This window comes from Vicugna pacos, chromosome 35 (genome assembly GCF_048564905.1).
Source record: "Vicugna pacos chromosome 35, VicPac4, whole genome shotgun sequence".
NCBI lineage: Eukaryota > Metazoa > Chordata > Mammalia > Artiodactyla > Camelidae > Vicugna > Vicugna pacos.
In genome coordinates this window covers 23,239,044-23,258,143 of record NC_133021.1, presented here as the reverse complement: position 1 = coordinate 23,258,143, position 19,100 = coordinate 23,239,044, and the positions used below count along the sequence as shown (strand labels likewise).

General features: G+C 36.0%; 1 protein-coding gene across 1 annotated transcript in view; it reads left to right on the top strand.

Moving 5' to 3' along the window:
• The window catches only part of SLC39A12 (solute carrier family 39 member 12), a 64,981-nt gene that overhangs the window by 34,189 nt on the left and 11,692 nt on the right, over positions 1-19,100 (top strand). The window contains 3 exon segments of the mRNA XM_072954982.1: positions 1,488-1,554; positions 5,379-5,537; positions 7,139-7,326. Coding sequence (XP_072811083.1) covers positions 1,488-1,554; positions 5,379-5,537; positions 7,139-7,326 — 414 coding nt within the window.

Sequence of the window (19,100 nt, the reverse complement as noted above, 5' to 3'; positions counted from 1 at the left end):
GCTAATAACGTATTCACCGTTTCTTTTGTTATTTGAGCTGCCAGATCCACCCAAAGAGAAACAAATAATACGAACTTTTAGAATTGTTTGACGGGTTCAACTTCCTGTTTTGTTTTGTTTTGTTTTTTAAGGAAGGAGGGAACTCACAAATCTTCCCAATCATCAAAGGAGTCTCGGATGCTTGCCTCTAAATTCCTTTACCTAGTGTGACAATAAATAGCTTTTTGGGGAAAAAAAAAATCCTAGAATAAATATTTGAGCTCCTGTCTTTTTGAAGTAGATCTATAGAGCCTTTTGATTATAATCAGCCTTTTGATATAATGTAATTTTTAAAAACTACATTTTTTTTTGTTTCTAGATCCACAGATCTCAGGCAAGAGGGCTGACTGCCTCCTCTAACATTGCATCTTTCAGCTCCTACCTTCTCAGCCATCCTGCTCCAAAAATAGCCTATTATTACATCTTTTGAGTAGCTGCTTTATTCTAACATGTGAATGTCAAGTTTACTTTTTCTGTTTTACATTTGAAAAATAAAAAGATGCTTATGTCTCACACTAAATTTGTCTCAATGTTTCCACAATTTTGGGTGATACGAATGTGCTTGTTCTAGATTATGTTCCGTACATGAATACAAAGTCTTCTTTTCACATAATAGCATCAGAATCTGAGGCCTAGGGAAGGAAAGTGACTTTCCTGAAACTGAACCATGAGTCAGTCTCTGAAATAAAATCATATCATCTTGGAGGGGGAGAGCATAACTCTGTGGTAGAGCGCGTGCTTAGCATGTACAAGGTCCTGACTTCAATCGCTAGTACCTCCATTAAAAAAACTTTTTTAATGAATAAATAAACCTTAAAAATTGTATCATCTTAACTCATAGAAGTCAATTTCAAAACTTCACTTCTCTGTCATAAGAAAGGATGAAAAATCTTTTAAATGTATTGTGTTCATCTTTTGTCAGTTTATCTACTTTCTCAATCAGCAAGAGACTTTGACTGACTGGAAAGGCAACAAAACCAGCCTATTCTGCTGTGATGAATGAAATGAGATGCTGGGTTTACATAGGTTTCTCCTCCATGATCTACTTAAAGATTAGAAGGTGAACCCTAGATGCACAATCTGCCATATAGGAGAAGTGCCAACTTAGGTCAAGAATCAAAAATGTTTTCCCTACAGCTTTTGTGTTTCATAAAGGCTTACATGCTGTAAGAGTCTGAATTACGGACTATCTCAGTTGCCCCTAGCTCTCTATGGACAACTCTGAGCTACGTAACAGTGCTGGTTTCATCTAAGAGTAGACAGTGGAGAAAACATGCTTGCAGACTGTCAGCTCTACCTTCTCTGTTTGTCTTTGAAACTTAGAAGCTCTAACATACTCCAAGGAGTTCAAATGTCTTTTGATAATCAACAGAACGCTTCACATGTTTCATTTCATAAAATGAGGACTATTGCTTATCTTTCATCCTTTCTTTTTCAGTTTAAAATAGAAAGGCCCAGAAGATTCACAGGCAGCTGAAATTCCTATAGGCAGTATGACTGCCCCCAACAGAAAATGTACCAATTAAAGAAAGCAAAATATTAACTATAGAAAGTGCCATGTAAAAAGTTATACCTGCTTTAATGTAAATACGTCAAAATCATCTAAATTTCATTTTGAGTATGTATTTCATTATTAAAACCTTGGCAATAATTTTTTTTAAATTGAGGTATAGTCAGTTTACAGTGTTGTGTCATTTTCTGTATACAGCACAGTCCTTCAAAAAAATTTTAATAAAGACCCAATCCTATGAGTCTTTTAAACATATTACACATTAATATCAACTTTATTCTTTAAAAATGTTTTCCTCAGTTGCTTAGAACTGATCCTCTGGAAACTTCAATTAGCATGCATACCTATGTGGTTATCAAGGCTCCTTTAAAATCCTGCTTATTTGAGCCTTTCCCTTCCTACGAAGTCTGGAGACATAATTGGGTTTTTTGTTTTGTATCACATCTACTGATAATTCATCACAAATGTCTGTCTCATTTGAGATACTCTCATTAAGATGGTAGAGTTCAAAAGAGTGATTTCTCATTACTTACATCTTATTCTGTAACTCATTTGTTTGTATAATTTGCATCCAACCATTTTCTTTCTACCATTTCCACTATTTTTGAATTTAATCTACCAGTTGTGGATAGAACTTTATTCCCTTTTACTTATGTTTCTGAATAACTCTTAGAATTTTTTTAAAGGTCTGTTTTGATTTTTATCAGTTGCTCCTGAATCTTTGCTCCATTTTTCTCACCAGTATTAACCTTTTGTGAACACCCTGTCAATGTTTTGATGTTAAGCAGTCATGATTAGTTATCCCCATTCTACCATAATAAGTTAGTTACCTCAAAAGAAAAATAGCTATTTATTGAGTACTTATTATATACCAGGTACAATGCTAAACACATGAAATGGATTATCTCATTTAATCCTCTTGCAACTTAATGAAGTAAGAATAATTAATAACTAAATTATACAAATGAAGAGACTGATCCTTAGGGAGGGTAGGTCACTGCTCTGGATTACACAGCTAGGAAGTTCTAGCATTGAGGATCTGAGGAATGCAACTGTGCCAGCCGTTTCCTTGTGATCATCCATTCATTCATGCATGCATCCATGTGTTTTTTCACATTGTTTCATTCATTCAAGAAATGTCTGAAGATGTTTCAGGCACTGTGTATGCACTGGGGGATAAAAATAGGAATGATCATTATGCCTAGTTTGCAATGTGGTTGAGGATGTGAATGCTAGTAAGAACAAACACAATTGTAACAATCACGATTCTGAATGTGTTCGATGTATTAGCTCCTGTAATTTATTTCTTTGATTCAAAATATGTAATTACAGAGTCCATCCAACTCTGCTCTCAGAGTGTTGTCAGTGATATCTTTCCTTATAAATCTTTAGTTCCAGGAGACATTTTAGAATGTCTGGCACCTAAAAGGTATATAATAGACACTTCTTTGTTTTAGGAAGAAAGGAAGAGGAGAGAAGGCTATGCCTAGTCAAATTAGGAGCAGAGAGCAGCTGCTCCATCAGGGAGTAAGGATGGTCTGATTCAAATATTTTGTGGACCTCATATCTTTCCACTTCACGTATCAAGCTCGCCGTAGAGAATGAACAGTGAACACATCCAAATTTGATTACTCAACTGCCCTTTTGCTGGGGACATATTGAATTAGCTTCAAATACTTGATTACTCGTTTAATATTACCTCATTGATGGAACTCAGCTTGTGTTTCAAAAGACAGGATGTGAAAATTCTATCCACAGTCATTTAAATAAACAAAAAGCAACATGATACAGGTCCAGTGTACATATCACCATGGAAAACATCTAATAGGTCAGAAATGTGGAACTCAATATGACTGCCAGGTACCAAAGGAAAGGTAAAATATAGTCAGTAATTCAGTAATGAATACATTGATTTGCCAGTGAACGCTTGTCTTATTTTCCACTGAAAAATGTTGAAATTATCTTAAACAATGTGCACAATGTGTTCCCTGTAGCTTATATGCAAATATGTATTTTTGCCTTGTGGCTTGGTACATGTCCATGACGTGACATTTAGAAACCCACAATCAGAGATAATAAAATAACAGACAACCAAAGTAGGCCATGCTGGTTTTTGGCAGAGTATAAATCGGGTAAAGATTTTCCCATTTGAATATATGCTATTCATATCAAAGCTGTACATAAGCATCTGGACAGCACAATTTATTTGTATGCTGAAATGCTGTCAAATGAATTACTTTAAATTATTTTACTTTGTTTTATTTTCACAAAGAAGAATTTTACTTCTGAAAGTCGGCAGGAAGAGCCATGTGACCCGTTTGCATTATTAGGCTCTGAAAGCTTCCAGGCAATGCCAGTAAGCACCCCCTGAATTCAATCATTTGATATTTGTTCTGCGTTTTTATGATTGTTGCCTAATATCTCAGTTTTAATAAAGGACAAAATGAACCAGGAAACCACAAGAAGCATAGAAGTAGGTCTCACAGTGATGGTTGTAAAGAAAGCAAGATTTTTAGAAGTAAAATGCCTGGAGTATCTTTGCAACACCATCAGTAGAGTTATTTCCTGGCTGGTAGTCTGGGTTATATCTGCTGTTTACTGAAGTTACTTATTTCACTGTGGGATATGCAATAAGTCAAATCATATTCCCCTAATAAAATAAGAACCCGATTATAATGCAGTCCCTCTGCAATCAGACCATGGAACAGAAACCAGAAGGTAACCTTTTCTTATTTTTATTGAGTGTAGAGTTATTAGAATATTGTGTGCCATTCTAACAGTAACAACAGTGACCCCTCATACCTGTCACACACAGCATACACATCAGTATACATCAACTGAGTGATTAATGAAGTTTTTAGGCTACGGCAATTGATTTTAATGGCAATTCTTATCAAATAGTATACCTTGGTAGTTCAGTCAGAATGAGTGTTAACCTTGAAATACTTTTTGTATTTGTTAGTGGTTCTGCTCCATAATTGGGTCATACTAATATACAACTTTAGGTTATTGAAAACAGAAATTCTGTCCATTAAAAACTTAAACCCAATTACGATCTAATTATTTTACTAATGAAACCCATTATGGTCCAAATTTCTTTGGCTCTCTACTAATCAGATAATGTATATGATGTAATAGAATCACATGAAAACAGCTTATCTTTATTTTATCCAACTGCTAGTCGGTCTAGTACTGAAAATTATTTTTCAGAAATAATTCAGTCATTGTTCTAAAGCTAACTTCGGAATCAGAAGGGTTGGTAATGATTCTATCCTGGTCACATTTGGGGAGTGAACGAGGCACTGCGGGAAGGTCGCTAGCACCAACTAGAAAGGGGAACCATCACAAAATGACAGGAGGTTGACAGTTGACTCCAGCAGATTGACACGAGGGATATTCTGACTCCGAGGGGAAAGTTTTGGAAAGCAGACTCCATTTTAATGACATTCTGCAGGGAGGCTCTTAAATTATTTAAAAATTCTTTATGAAAGACGCATATGAAAAGGTCATTGGTAGTATTTTGGAAGGTCATAACAGTGTTATTTTTATTTCCTTCTTTTTGCACAACTGAACAAGGCGATAGAATAGCAAATACCCTCCCTTATCTCATGATCAGTCAGGCCGCATAGAAAAACAGCGACCAAACATCCAAGTGTTCCATATTGGTTACCATATTTGCCTCTTTAGTCCTGACTTGTTTTGAAAGCTGAAACAAAGTGGTTACTTAACCTGATACAATTTTAGGATGTCGAAGACGGATGTGTTGAAGGATTCCATGAAGTATGTAGCACTCTGTTAATGCTTCTCACACTTTTATTTGGTTCTTTAGGCAAAACCATTAGCTTGTTAGCAGTAATGATCCTAGCTGGGGACAGCCTGCATAATTTTGCAGATGGCCTAGTAATAGGAGCGGCCTTCTCATCTTCATTGGAGTTGGGAGTGACCATAACAATTGCTATCTTGTGTCATGAAATTCCCCATGAAATGGGTAAGTCTGCCAGTAGGATCACTGTTTCCTGCTTGTTGAGAAAAATCATACTCTATTTCTAGCTATGGTTTACTAGGCTCCTTTTTCTACCACACAATTGAAAGATGAATACTTTCCGTTCATAATTGATTTAAACCATAAAAATCTGAGAGCTAGAAAAAAGAATTCCTGTACCTCAAGATAAAATTCAATGAAACTTTTTAAATGTTATTTCCTGGAACCAGAAGTGACTCTTTCTGAATTCTGGAGAATTCTATATGGGAGAGAGTCATTCGGGGAAACCTCCTTTTAAAGAACTTCGGCAAAAACTTTAAAATCTGCATATTAAACGTGGGGGAAACATTCAAGAGGGAGTTTTATCCATTATGTCAGCAAACAGGCCAATGAGGTAAAATAACATTTAAACGAAAGCCAAACCATCGTTTCATCAACCTGATTTATACAGAATGTCTAAAGCGAAGCATGACATTGAAATGACAGGCGTGTGGTAGCAGACGGGTGTAAGACTCTTTTTCTAGATAATCTTAATAACCCATGTAATTCAGATCCTGCCTCCCAGGAACCAAGATGATACAGGGTAGACATTTCTGGACCAGATCCAGAAAGAATAGAGGCTGGTCCCAGGCACATGTATGCCCTAGAAAGAGGGTTCTTGGTGGTCCATCTTTCTGCTCCCACTTTCATTAGTGGCTGGGACCACCCCTGACCTCTCATGTTCTGGGACTATTGTTCAGAGTCCTGTCACTGATCATCACTGACCCATTCCTCTTTGAGGAGTTTTTCCAGGGTCCTTCCTGAATCTGTTAAATATGACTTCCTCCTGGTCTGGGAGTCCTATCATATGGTCCTATTTTTAGCTACTATAATAAAAACCAGCTGGGGTGGGTGACACTCCATGGCAGGCCAGCAGAAATGTCTTAAGTCCTGTTCAAAGTATTAATTATGCAGTGGAACTAGGAAACTGAGTCCCCAGGCTGTCCCTTGATTGAATTCCAGCCTCTTCTCAAATCCCAAAACTTAGAAAGGCTCTCAGATTAAAAGATCATGCTTCTATGGGAGGAAAACTGTGGCGAGAATAAGGTCATTTTCCTATAATCATCGAGGCAGCAAAACATTTTCTAAAGGATGAATTTGTTTTCCTCACCAGCTTTTGCAGTGATTTAAGAATCTCATATTAAGTTGTTTTCTCTTTCCCTATAGCCGTTCCCACCTAAGCAAAAAAGAAAAGCCCATATAATGTTTACTACCTTGGGATTTTGCCTGGCAAGTTTGCAGGTAAAAAGATTTAGAAACCCCAGGGCAGCAAGGGCTTTATTTTGCATTTGTCTAAGTTAAAGATGTCACAGGACATTAGGAAGGAAAAGTGTGTCACAGTTCTCTCTGTATATACTACCTTCAGGAGCAGTAAAAGGAATAAAACTCTTGAAATATCACTTCCAAAAGTATAATGAGATGGGCTATAAATCCTTGAGAAATATAGGAAAGTGTTTTATTAACTGATCGTTCAATTTTACTGAAATTTGAAACTAATAGCAAATGACTCTAGCAAAGGCATGATTAGCTAAATGAGAATTATATTTTCCTTTTCCCTTAAATTTCAGGAGACTTTGCTGTGCTGTTAAGCTCTGGACTTCCTATTAAGATCGCCATCCTGATGAATTTTATAAGTGCTCTAACTGCCTTCATAGGACTGTACATTGGGCTCTCAGTATCAACAGATCCATGTGTTCAAAATTGGATCTTAACAGTTACCGCTGGGATGTTCTTACACTTATCCTTGGTGGAAATGGTAAGCTTTGCAGCTTTTCTATTTTGTTTTTCCAAATGCAAAAAAAAAAAAAAAAGTGAAACAGAGAAAAAGCCACAAAATGGAAGGATTGATGGGGAGAAGTAAAGAATATAGATAAGAACATAAAAAAGATTGGGTTAATATTCTGTGCAATCCAAGAAAGTAAGTGGTAGGCAGAAGGAACATAATTTGAGATACAGAAAATATTGCCATTCTTTAAGTGAATTTAAGGGGAATGAACAAAACTTCTTATCAAAAAGTGACCATTAGTTCATTCTACTCCAGCTTCGTATCTATATAAGATGCCTATACTTCCAACTGCAAAATGAAAAGTTCTGTTAAACAGCTAGCTATTTTGTTTATGCTTTGGGAAACAGTTCAACTTGATGTGTCATTAAATAACTGGCTTAATTAATCAACCCTACTTTTTAAAATAATGATTTCATCTTTATTTAAGTTTTAATTGCCAAAGCGCTATTATACTGGCAAAATGAGAAAGATGATTATAGTACTGAGTCTCTAAAATTACAACATATCTTTCCTAAATAGGTCCTTGCTGATACCAATGGTTAACTCAATCATCATTTTTCATCCTTTATAATCTTATGAAGGAATTGAACCTGGGAAATTTCACTTTTTTTTTCCCCCTCTTAAATTCTGGTCTCTGCAGGATAAACTAGTTTTTTAAGATCACTTTTTAGTAGACTTGTTGACAACTTACATGCTTTAAGGTGAATGCCATAATGATCTTCTTGTCTCATAGGCAGGAATAAGGCAAATAAAAATGGCAGAAGTTTACAGAAGAAATATTTAAGGCTTAAAATTGATAGAAAGTCAATCTGAACAGAAATAAAACATGTGATCATGTGTATCCTGGAGCAGAAAAGTCAAATAAATAATCTTGGAGGTCATACGTGGAGCTGGACCCTTGGGATGGACTAGTGATGTCACAGAATCCAGCATTTGTCCTAGAAAGAAGTAAAGAAAATATTTCATAAGGAAAAAAAAATCTGGAAGCCAGGAACCCACGTGAATACAACCAGAACAGCACATCCCATAGGCAGAATTCAAGAAGGGGATTCTTCAAGAAGGTGTTACTTCAAGTAAACACCATCAGTTTAAACCCTACTGTAAATGCTTCTGACTTTTCAGTTGTTTTTCTTAATTCTCATGAGATCCAAATATATGAGGTAAACACCAAAAGGGACTTCCATGTTTGGAAATGTTCTTATCTATTATTTACGATATTTGGGAAATTTCCTTACTTTGATAGTAAAGATAGTTAAAAGTGAGGCAGATTCTGCCCATCTTTTCTGAACCCCAGTCACCAACCTGTGATCAGTGTTACAGAATCCGGCTAGCCTTCTAGTTTGAGAAACCTGGATTTCTAGCCTTGGGTGACTTAAAAGTCACAGTGTGACTCATCACTGAATGTTATAAGCTACCCTTTGTTTGAAAAGTCTATATATCAGTCCTGAGGTTCACTCTTGAGCCTCCTGATTTTCAGCTTTCTATTTCTAATTTCTTTTCTCTTATGAGTCCATTGGGGGACAGTTGCTATATTCTTTTGAAGTTTAGTTTGTTTTTTTTTTTAACACAGTCTGGATTTCTCTTTAACTATGATGGGTGTGTATGAATATAGTCAATCCTTTCTCTTTGTTACAATGTCTACTCTCCTGAAATTGACCTGAGAAGATGATCAAGAGCCATTTGTCTGGTAGAACCCTAAGCTAAACACATCATTTTCCCCTCAGTGATCCTCCTCTTGATCTTGTAAGTAGAAAGAATTGCAAGAAAACAATGTGGCTGATATCCTATGAGTTTCCAACTAGAAGAAATCCTGACCCTATTGCAAATTACTACTGGCCAGAGAAAAACCAGCATCCTGGCAAAAAGACAGGAAAGAAAATACTCTGAGTTTCCTGGGGCGACTTCCTATAATCCAGGTCGCCTGCTCTCACGGCCTTTTGAATAACTTCTAAACAAATACAGCTCTTTCACATAGCAGCAAGTTTAACTGTTGTTGTACTCTGGGGCTGTGCCAAAGAAAATACTTTTTTGTCATTTCAAGGGAGGAAAACAAGGTTTCAAGGCTCTGTACAACAGCAAAGAAAATAAATGACAGCAACTAAAGGATAAGCAGGAATACTTCCATACACGAGCTATTCACCCAACCCTGGAAATTTACCAGGCACCTCCTGAGTAAGGTTAATGTGAAAAGATTAGCTAGATTTTTGCCTTGCTTATTTGTTTCAAAGAAATTGGGTGTCTTGTTTGAACCTCTTAAAAGGAAAAGAACTAGGGACAAAAATGGGGCTATTAGCAATGATGCCAATGAAGCAGAAAGTCTTCACTAGGGAAGATTTTCAGCCTAAATTCTCCAAAGCAGTATTGCCTTATCCAAGTACACCAACTCTCAAGTCTCACTGAATGGTTTCTAAAGAAGGTTAAGAGTGAATGCAGCTCTGGGTGGCCAGAGGAAATTCATTCTCTATTATAAACAGCATATCCTAGACTGGGTTTCCCCCAAGCAGAAGCTAAGACAAAGGTGTGTGTGAAGTCAGTTCACTTGGGAGGTGAGCCCAGGGAGCAGGAGGGAAGGGCAGGTGGATTCAAACAGAGAAGAATAAAAAGTCAATAAAACAATGGGTCTTTATTAAGATGAACACTACTATGGGGCATTCACCATGTAGGTCCTTCTGAGGGGGCTTCGGACCCCATTGTTCAAAGTTGGTCCCATAAGCATCACCTCCACGCTTCAGGTTATGGGTGCTTCAGGACCAAGGGAGTGTCATGGCAGTCCCTTGCAATCACGTGGAAAATTGCCCAGGACAAGAGAAAGAGAAATGTCATATGGGCCTGAAGCAAGGCTCTGTGCAAAACTAGTTAATGCCCTCTTGAAACTGGTCTCTGCAGCAGTAGCTTGTGTGAGACATGGGCTGAAAGAATATGAAATAGCACCCAGGTACTGTGCATTAACAGTTGACCCCACCCACCACTCAGATAAGCTCATGGTCTCCTTTACATGTATGTTCCATCTATACCAAATTCCCTTCATGGTAGTAGCCAGCCAAACACTCCACAAAGACTTAATACAAAATACAAAGACTCTAAACCCTACTGGCCTTGAGGCAATTTTTATTCATTATCTCTATCCTCCAAATCAATCTTGATTCACCTTACCTACCTTCGGCTGACCTAGATTTCTTTCCTAGTAGGGAGACCCAGGTCTTCACTGAGGTGTCTTCTTTGTCCTTGGCAGGCCATATTTCCTGTGGTTGCCTGCTCACCATGGTGACCAGGCATGGAAGCACCAAGACAGTCTCCAAGGAATTCTCAGGTTTCTAGATATGGTTCTTGCTTACTCTGTTGGCTACCAATCACCCTAACTCCTCTTGGTAACCAGTGACAATTACTCCCACCAGTATTTTAATTTTATTCTCTATTGGTTGATCCATTGGCATGGGGCACGCAAACGACCAGGTGGTAGTCATAACTTCAAGTTCAGTGGAAATACTCCCTGGTGTGTTCTCCTTAGGAACAGGATCTGTGATCTGATAGTGCTGAAGTTTGCAGGAACAGGAAGCACAAATCCCATAAACAGAAAAACTGGCCATGGTTGTACACTATTTTTTAAACATTTTTTATTGATTTATAATCATTTTACAATGTTGTGTCAAATTCCAGTTTTCAGCACAATTTTTCAGTCATACATGGACATATACATACTCATTGTCACATTTTTTCCTCTGTGAGCTACAGTAAGATTTTGTGTATATTTTGCTTCATGATTTCCTCCATTGTTTCTGCTCTTATTTCAATTATTTGCTTCCTTCTATTCACTTTGTTTTTAATTTTCCATTCATTTTCTGGTTTTATGAGGTAGAACGATGTATCGTTGATTTTAAATATTTTCTTCTTTTGTAATATAAGCATTTAAAGCTGTAAATTTCACTCTAAGCACTGCTTTGCTGGATTTCTTGTATTTTAATCTGTTCTGTTTTCCATATTGATCATTTTGAGATGTTTTGAAATTTCTCATGTAATGTTTTCTTATTTAACCCATGTCTTATATGGAAGTATGTTGCCTAACTTCTCAATATTGGTAACTTTAAAAAATATCTTTTAATGATTGATTTTAACTTAATTTTTGCATAGTCAAAGAATGTACTTTGTATTATTTTAGCCCTCTGAGCTATTTTGAGACTTGTTTTATGGCCTCGAATATGGTCTATCCTGGCAAATGGCCCCTAGGTCTACTTGAAAAGTACATGAGTGCAGCAACTGTTGAGTGTGGGGTTCTGTGAAAGTCAATTAAGTCAGGTTGGTTGATAGTGTTATTCGTATTTTCAAATTCTGTACTGATTTTTTTTCTCCACTAGTTCTGTTAATTATTGAGGGAGTGATTGAGGGAGTTAAAATACAGACCTATATTTACAGGTGTGCCTGTTTCTTTCTTAGTCTTATCACTTTTGCTTTCATGCATTTGAAGCTCTGTTGTTAGATGCATGCATACTTAGGGTTGTTATGTCTGCTTAATTGAGTTGATGCTTTTATTATGCTGAACAAGTCCTCTTTATCTCTGGTAAAACTCCTTGTCTTGAAGTCTCCTTTGCCTGATGTTAGTATGGTCACATCTTCTTTCCTGCTTACTGTCTGCACAGAATATGGAAAGTAAGTGGTAGGGCTTTGAGAGAGTATTTGAAGTGTCACATAACAGGAGAAGTGTCTGATATAATCAGCAATGTCTGTGATTAATATGTCAGTATCCATTTATCTTTTTATCTATTTTCAGTAAGTCTTATTTATAACAAAATCCTTTGGTTTGCCATCTTTTTCATATTCCCATGAACAAAGATTTCCTACTCCCTACAAAGATTTCATGGGATTTTTTTTCCCTATAGATATAATGGCCCTGCAAAAATATACATGTTCTAATATTGGGAACTTATGAATATGTTATCTTACATGTCAAAAGAGACTATGCAGATGTGATTAAGGTTTAGGACCCGGAAATGGGCAGAATATCCTGGATTATCTGTGTAGCCCCAATCTAACCATCAGTTCTTAAAAATGGAAAGCCTTCCCCAGCTGTGGTCAGACAAAGATACGTGATGACAAGGGCAAGAGAGATTTGACACTGTTGAATTAGAAGTCAGAGGAAGGGGGCCAGAAGCCAAGGAATGCAGGCAGCCTCTAGAGGCTGGAAAAGATAAGGAAACAGATTCTCTCCTAAAGAATCCACAATGGAAAAACAACACATTGATTTTAGCCCAGTGAGACCCATGTCAGACTTCTGACCCACAGAACTGTAAGACAACAAATTTGTGTTGTTTTAAACCACCAGGTTAGTGGTGATTTTCTGAAAGCGGCCATGGAAAGCTGATCTAGCTCTGTGCTGCTGATATTGGTTTAAGCAAGCTTGGGAGCGGAAGCAGCTGTGTAGAGGCATCTTACTCTGTCTGAGAATGGAAAATTTCCAGAACTGAGAAATCTAAAGGATATCTCATATCCACCATCTCTCAAGTTCACAGAATCTCTCAAATAGGAAAAGACAAACCCTGGAAGTACTGTTTTTTTCAGCAGCTTGGATAAGAGAGACTTTATTTTTAATGATATGACTTACTATTTAAAGAATAAATTAATTCATTTTGAAGAGCATTAAGTAGGTTACTCCAAGGAAAGGTTTATTTTAGATCTGAAACAAGTTTCAAACCTTTAGGCATTTTTCCTAAGGTTTGAAATCCTGCAAAACTGTTTCCATAGCAACAAGCCCATAGAAATCTCAAGGGGCCATTACTATGGCTATAACTGGAGATGTCCCTAGAATTGGAATAACTGGACCACTGCCCAGGATCCAATATGTTAATTGCACCCAATCTGATAGTGGAGGAGTTGTAACTCAGAGAGGTAGGTACAGGAGAAGGAACTGCCTACCAGTTCATTCCAAAACAAAATAAAACAAATTTCCAGGGCCCCCTCCATGTACATCAAGGCAAATTAGTTGAGAATATACCTTAATTTCCAGCCTCATTTCTCCACCAATCTTTCTTACTACATAGATCTCTGGGTTGCTTCCTCTTTATTCTGCACTTGTTTTATTTTGGGGGGAAGATGATCTTATAAAACTTCTTTTCACTTGTGTAATAATGGGAGAGGAGACAGCAAGATTGAAGAGCAGTCACTTAGAGCAATTTGCTTATCTACCTGCTTCTGGAAAACACCTTCTCCAGTCAATACCACAGCCAGCCTTTCACCTGGAGCATTTTCCAATTTCCAATTAATCTTCTTTGTATGAAAGGCAGGGTAAAGAGTTTTTGAATTTGAACTTAAGATCCGCTGCTTTGAAAATATACTCAAACACATAAAAATGAGATCCACCTATTAAACCCACTCAATAAGTAGGATCATTATTATCCAGATGAAGGGCATCCATTGACTTCCCTAGAATTATTTTAGTTCAGTAAATAAGACAGCTTCAAGAAAGTGAATTGGGTAAAAAGATCATAAATTGTCAAGGGCCACCTTCCTAGCTAGTTTTCTCATCTTTTGAAAAATCTATAATATTAAGCTAAAATTGAATCCTACACATTTAAGATATTGATTCTACCCTCTGCTCCCCATAATTCTTTCTTTATCTTCCAACTTAGAGCATTGGATTGAGTCTTTCTTTCTTAGAGAAATCTAGATAAATCCAGTGCAGTTCAGTCAATAATCTGCAATCACCAAGTTAACTCTGGTAAGTGAGTTCTTTATCCAAAACACTAGTGAGCTCTCCTTTCTTTGAAGTTTGGCAATAGCTAGGAGTAATGCCCTTTAAACCATATCCATCTGTAGAAAGGTGATAGTTTGTTTGAAAAGACATATAAAATAATCTCAATATGCATACTTGCTTTCAACAAATACTGTACTTGAAATCAATGAGTGTAACTGACATCATTCAAACAGTCTTTTGCTGTGAACAAAATGACAAGCATTTAAAAACCATTTCAGGCAGAAAAATGAATATAATTTAATATTCACAATTATTTCTTCACAAAAGCAAGAAGGGTGAATCATTCTTACCAACAATTTTGAAAGATTTCTATTCTCTTTCTGTGAAAATCAGTCAAACCCCACACTTTGATATTTTCTACTAAGAAAAATGATTAATAGGCCCAACTTTTTTTTCATTTTTTATTGAAATATAATTAATTTTCAATGTTTCAGGTGTACAGTAAAGTGATTCAGTTATACACACACACACACATATATATATATTCTTTTTCAGATTTTTTTCCATTATAAGTTATTACAAGATATTGAACATAGCTCCCTGTGCTATATAGTAGGACCCTGTTGGTTATCTATTTTATATATGTTAATCCCAAGCTCCCAATTTATCCCTCCCCTCACTTTCCCCTTTGGTAACCATAAATTTGTTTCCTATGTCTGTGAACCTCTTTCTATTTTGTAAAAAAGTTCATTGGTATCATCTTTTCAGATTCCATGTATAAGTGATATCATATGATATTTATCTTTTCTATCTGACTTACTTCACTTAGTATGAGTATCTCTAGGTCCATCCATGTTACTGCAAATGTCATTATTTCATTCCTTTTTATAACTGAGTAATACTCCATTGTATAAATATACCACATCTTCTTTAACTATTCATCTGTCAGTGGGCATTTAGGGTGTTTCCATGTCTTGGCTATTGTAAGTAGTGCTGCTATGAACATTGGGGTGCATGTATCTTTCCCAATTAGGATTTCTCGATGTCTGCCCAAGAGTGGAATTGCTTGATCATATGGTAACTCTATTTTTAGTTTTTTGAGAATCTCCATACTGTTTTTTATCACGGCCGCTCCAATTTACATTCCCACCAGTGAAGAAGGGTTCCCTTTTCTCCGCATTGTCTCCGGCATTTATTATATGTAGACTTTGATGATGGCTTTTCTGATTGGTGTGAGGTGATGTCTTATTGTAGTTTTGATTTGCATTTCTCTAATAATTAGTGAGTTTGAGCATCTTTTTCTGTGCCTGTTGGCCATCTGTATGTCTTCTTTGGAAATAGGCTAATATGCCCAACTTTGATGAATGCTCAGCCCTGTAATTTTAAAAAACTGACCACCAGAAATGTTTGTATCTTCTGCTCCTCGTGTTTCTTTACTTCTAGCTAGTCTCTCAAACAATGTGTGCACATGCATACACACACACACATGCACACACACACATCTTCCAAAGTAATCCATTTCTTAGGAAATTACTATTGCTGGCTAATTATTCTCTTTGCTGAGCTACACAATTAAAAATTTGTCTAACTGAATCACTTTCCCTAAGGAAAATGGAGAAGTGAATTTTAAAAAAAGTTAAAAGCAGGTTAACATCTTTGCCTCTCCGAATTGTGTGCAACAGTGATGTGGTCTTTGTCTTATAACTCAGTTTTCAAAAGAGAAATTTTCATCTATCTTCTGTTGCAAACTGCTTAGTGAATTCCCTTGGGATACCCTTGAGATATTGCCCTTAATATCCTGTACTGAAATATTTAACAAATAAAAATACCTAATGCCATTTTTTTAATAACCTTGAGATAAGCCTCCTGTTTCGTGATCTCAGATCCACTGAGAGCTGTGGTTCTTGCTTTCTTGCTTGATAAGGAAAGTTAAAACTGCTGTATTAAGTTGTTTTATCAACATAGCCACTAATTTAAAAAGACCCAACTTCAAAACAGGGCTCATGTCAATGGGAACAAATCTCCGAGTTTCAGGATATTGTTGGGTCAACATAGTAATTTGTGTTGAGGGCACTGGTTTTCTTCATGAAGGCTCTGGCCTCATGAACTCAGCTAATCCTAATTACATCCCCAAAGCCTTAGCTCCTAATACCATCACATGTAGGGGTAGGGTTTCAACATATGGATTTTCAGGACACAAAATCATTCACATTTATGCTCTGATACTTTGAGTCCTAAACATAACCCAGAACTTCATGTTTCTCAGTACAAAATGAGTGTAATGAATCCTTATTAAATGACATCTCTTCCTACTATATATTTTCTTAGATGTAATCTGAATGCTAAATATTGTAATACAATAAGCTAAACAGCTAAGGAATTAACCAAAGCACAGCTTTTGAAACCTTAGAGAGAGTGAGAGAGAGAATGTGTGTGTGTGTGTTTATTGTGGTAAAATATTCATAACATAAAATTTGCCATTTTAACTATTTTTAGGTGTACAGTTCAATGGCATTAATTACATTCACACTGTTGTGCATCCAACATCACCATCCATCTCCAGAACTTTTTTTTTTTAATCTTTTCAAACTGAAACTCCATGCTCATTAAATAATCATACCCCATTTTCCTCCTCCTCCAACCCCTGTAACTACCATTCTGCTTTCTGTCTCCGTGACTCTGACTTCTGTAGGTACTCCACATTAGTGGGATCATGCAATATTTGTCTTTTTGTGACTGGCTTATTTCACTTCACACAATATCTTCAAGGCTCATCCATGTCATAGCATGTGTCAGGACTTCGTTTTTAGTGCTGAATAATATTCCATTGTATGTGTATCACATTCTGTTTATCTGTTTATCTACCAGTAGACACTTGGATTGCTTTCACCTTTTTGTGTATTGTGAATAATGCTGCTATGAACGTGGGTGTATAAATATCTGTTGGAGTCTTTGCTTCAATTCTTCTGTGTATATATCCAGAAATGGAGTTGCTAATCATATAATAATTCTATTTTCAATTATTTGAGAAACTACTGTACCATTTTCCATAGTATCTGCACCATTTCACGTCTCCACCAACAGTGCTGCAGAGTTCGTTTCTCCACATCCTCACTGACACTTGCTATTTTCTGTTATTTTGATAGTAGCAATCCTAATGGATGTGAAGTGATATCTCATCATGGTTTTCATTTGCATTATGAGGATTAGTGATGTTAAGCATCTTTTCATGCACTTATTGGCCATTTGTATATCTTCTTTAGAAAAATAAACATGTCTATTTAAGTCCTTTGCTCATTTTTTCATTTTTTTTTATTGTGAGTTGTAGGAGTTCTTTATATATTCTGGATATTAAGCCCTTGTCAGATATATGACTTGCAAATATTTTCTCCCATTCCATGGGTTGCCTTTTCACTCTGTTCATAAAGTCCTTTGTTGCAGAAAAGTTTTAAAGTTTGATCAAGTCAAATTTATGTATGTTTTCCCTTTGTCACCTGAGCTTTTTGTGACATACCCAAGAGATCACTACCAAATTCAATGTCATGAGGATTTCCCCCTATGTTTCCTTCTAATTGTTTTATACTTCTAGTTCTTACATTTAGGTGTGATTCATTTAGAGTTAATTTTTGTATATGGTGTAACGTAAGAGTCCAACTTCATTCTTTTGCTTGTGGATATCCAGTTTTCTCCATTTATTGAAAGGACTATTCTTGCCCTATTGAATTGTCTTGGCATTCTTGTTAAAAGCCAATTGCTTGTGTATGTAAGAATTTATTTCTGGCCTCTATTGTATGCCACTGGTCTAAATATCTGTCATTATAACAAGACCATATTCTTTTGATTATCATAGCTTTGTAGTAAATTTTGAAATTAGGAAGTGTGAGCCCTCCAGATTTGTTCTTTTTCAAGACTGTTTTTACTGTTTGGAGTCCCTTGAGATTTATATGAATTTTAGCATAGATTTTTCTATTTCTGCAAAAAAAAAAAGTCATTAGGATTTTGATGAGGATTGCATCAAATCTGTAGATTACTTTACGTAGTAGTGATACTTTAATAATATTAAGTCTTCCTATCCATGAACATGGGATGTCATTCCCTTTATTTGTGCCTTTTTGGTTAAGATTATTCCTAAGTATTTTATTCTTTTTGATACTATTGCAGATGGAAGTATTTTCTTTTTTTATTTTTATTTTTTAATGGAAATATTTTCTTAACACTTCCTTTTCAGAGTGTTCATTGTTCGGATATAGAAACACAATTTTTTTTTTGTATCTTGATTTTGTATTTCATAACTTTGCTGAATTTTTCAATTGTATTTTAACATCCTGAGAGTTAAAAAAAATATTAGTACTGGGTAACAAATTTTTGTCCATAAGGACATGTATTATAAGCAGTAATTTTTTAATGTAATACTATAGTGAATAAGATTGTGTAAGTTAAAAACATTTACAAGACAAAAGGATTCCATCATTAATCACATAAACCCATTTCTCTTCTTTTGTTTTTCAGTGCATTGGAAACAGAAATCTGTTGCAGTTCTATCCACTATTTTCTCTTCTTCCTCAATTTTAAATTGTATGAATAGATAAACCTATTGATGAAAATAAGTAAATAAATCTCTATTATTTTTCAAAGTCAGAAGGGATGATATTTTCTTAAATTCTTAATGAAGACTGAATGACAAATTTGATTCTCTTGTGATTTTTCATTCACTATAGCAACTTCCCAGGTGTTTTCGTAAAGTCTGTGACAGTGAATGCCAAATACAACCTTGTTTGCCCATCAGGACTAACATAGGTTGTTTACAAAGTATCTAAAGTTTATTGAATGCATGAGATGATCCCTGCTATGAAAAGCCTGCCCACTTATGTTGTCAACAATCTGGAGGAAAAGCAAAAAGGCATTGTGATTGTATCTGTGGTGGAATATTCACTAAAATGAGTAAGTTGGTCAGACAACACATGGCAGAAGAAAGACAAACAAAAGTCAGCCCATCTATTTCTTGGATTCATAAAGGCCAAATAGTCTTTCTACTCTACCAGTTTTTCAGCAAGTTGTG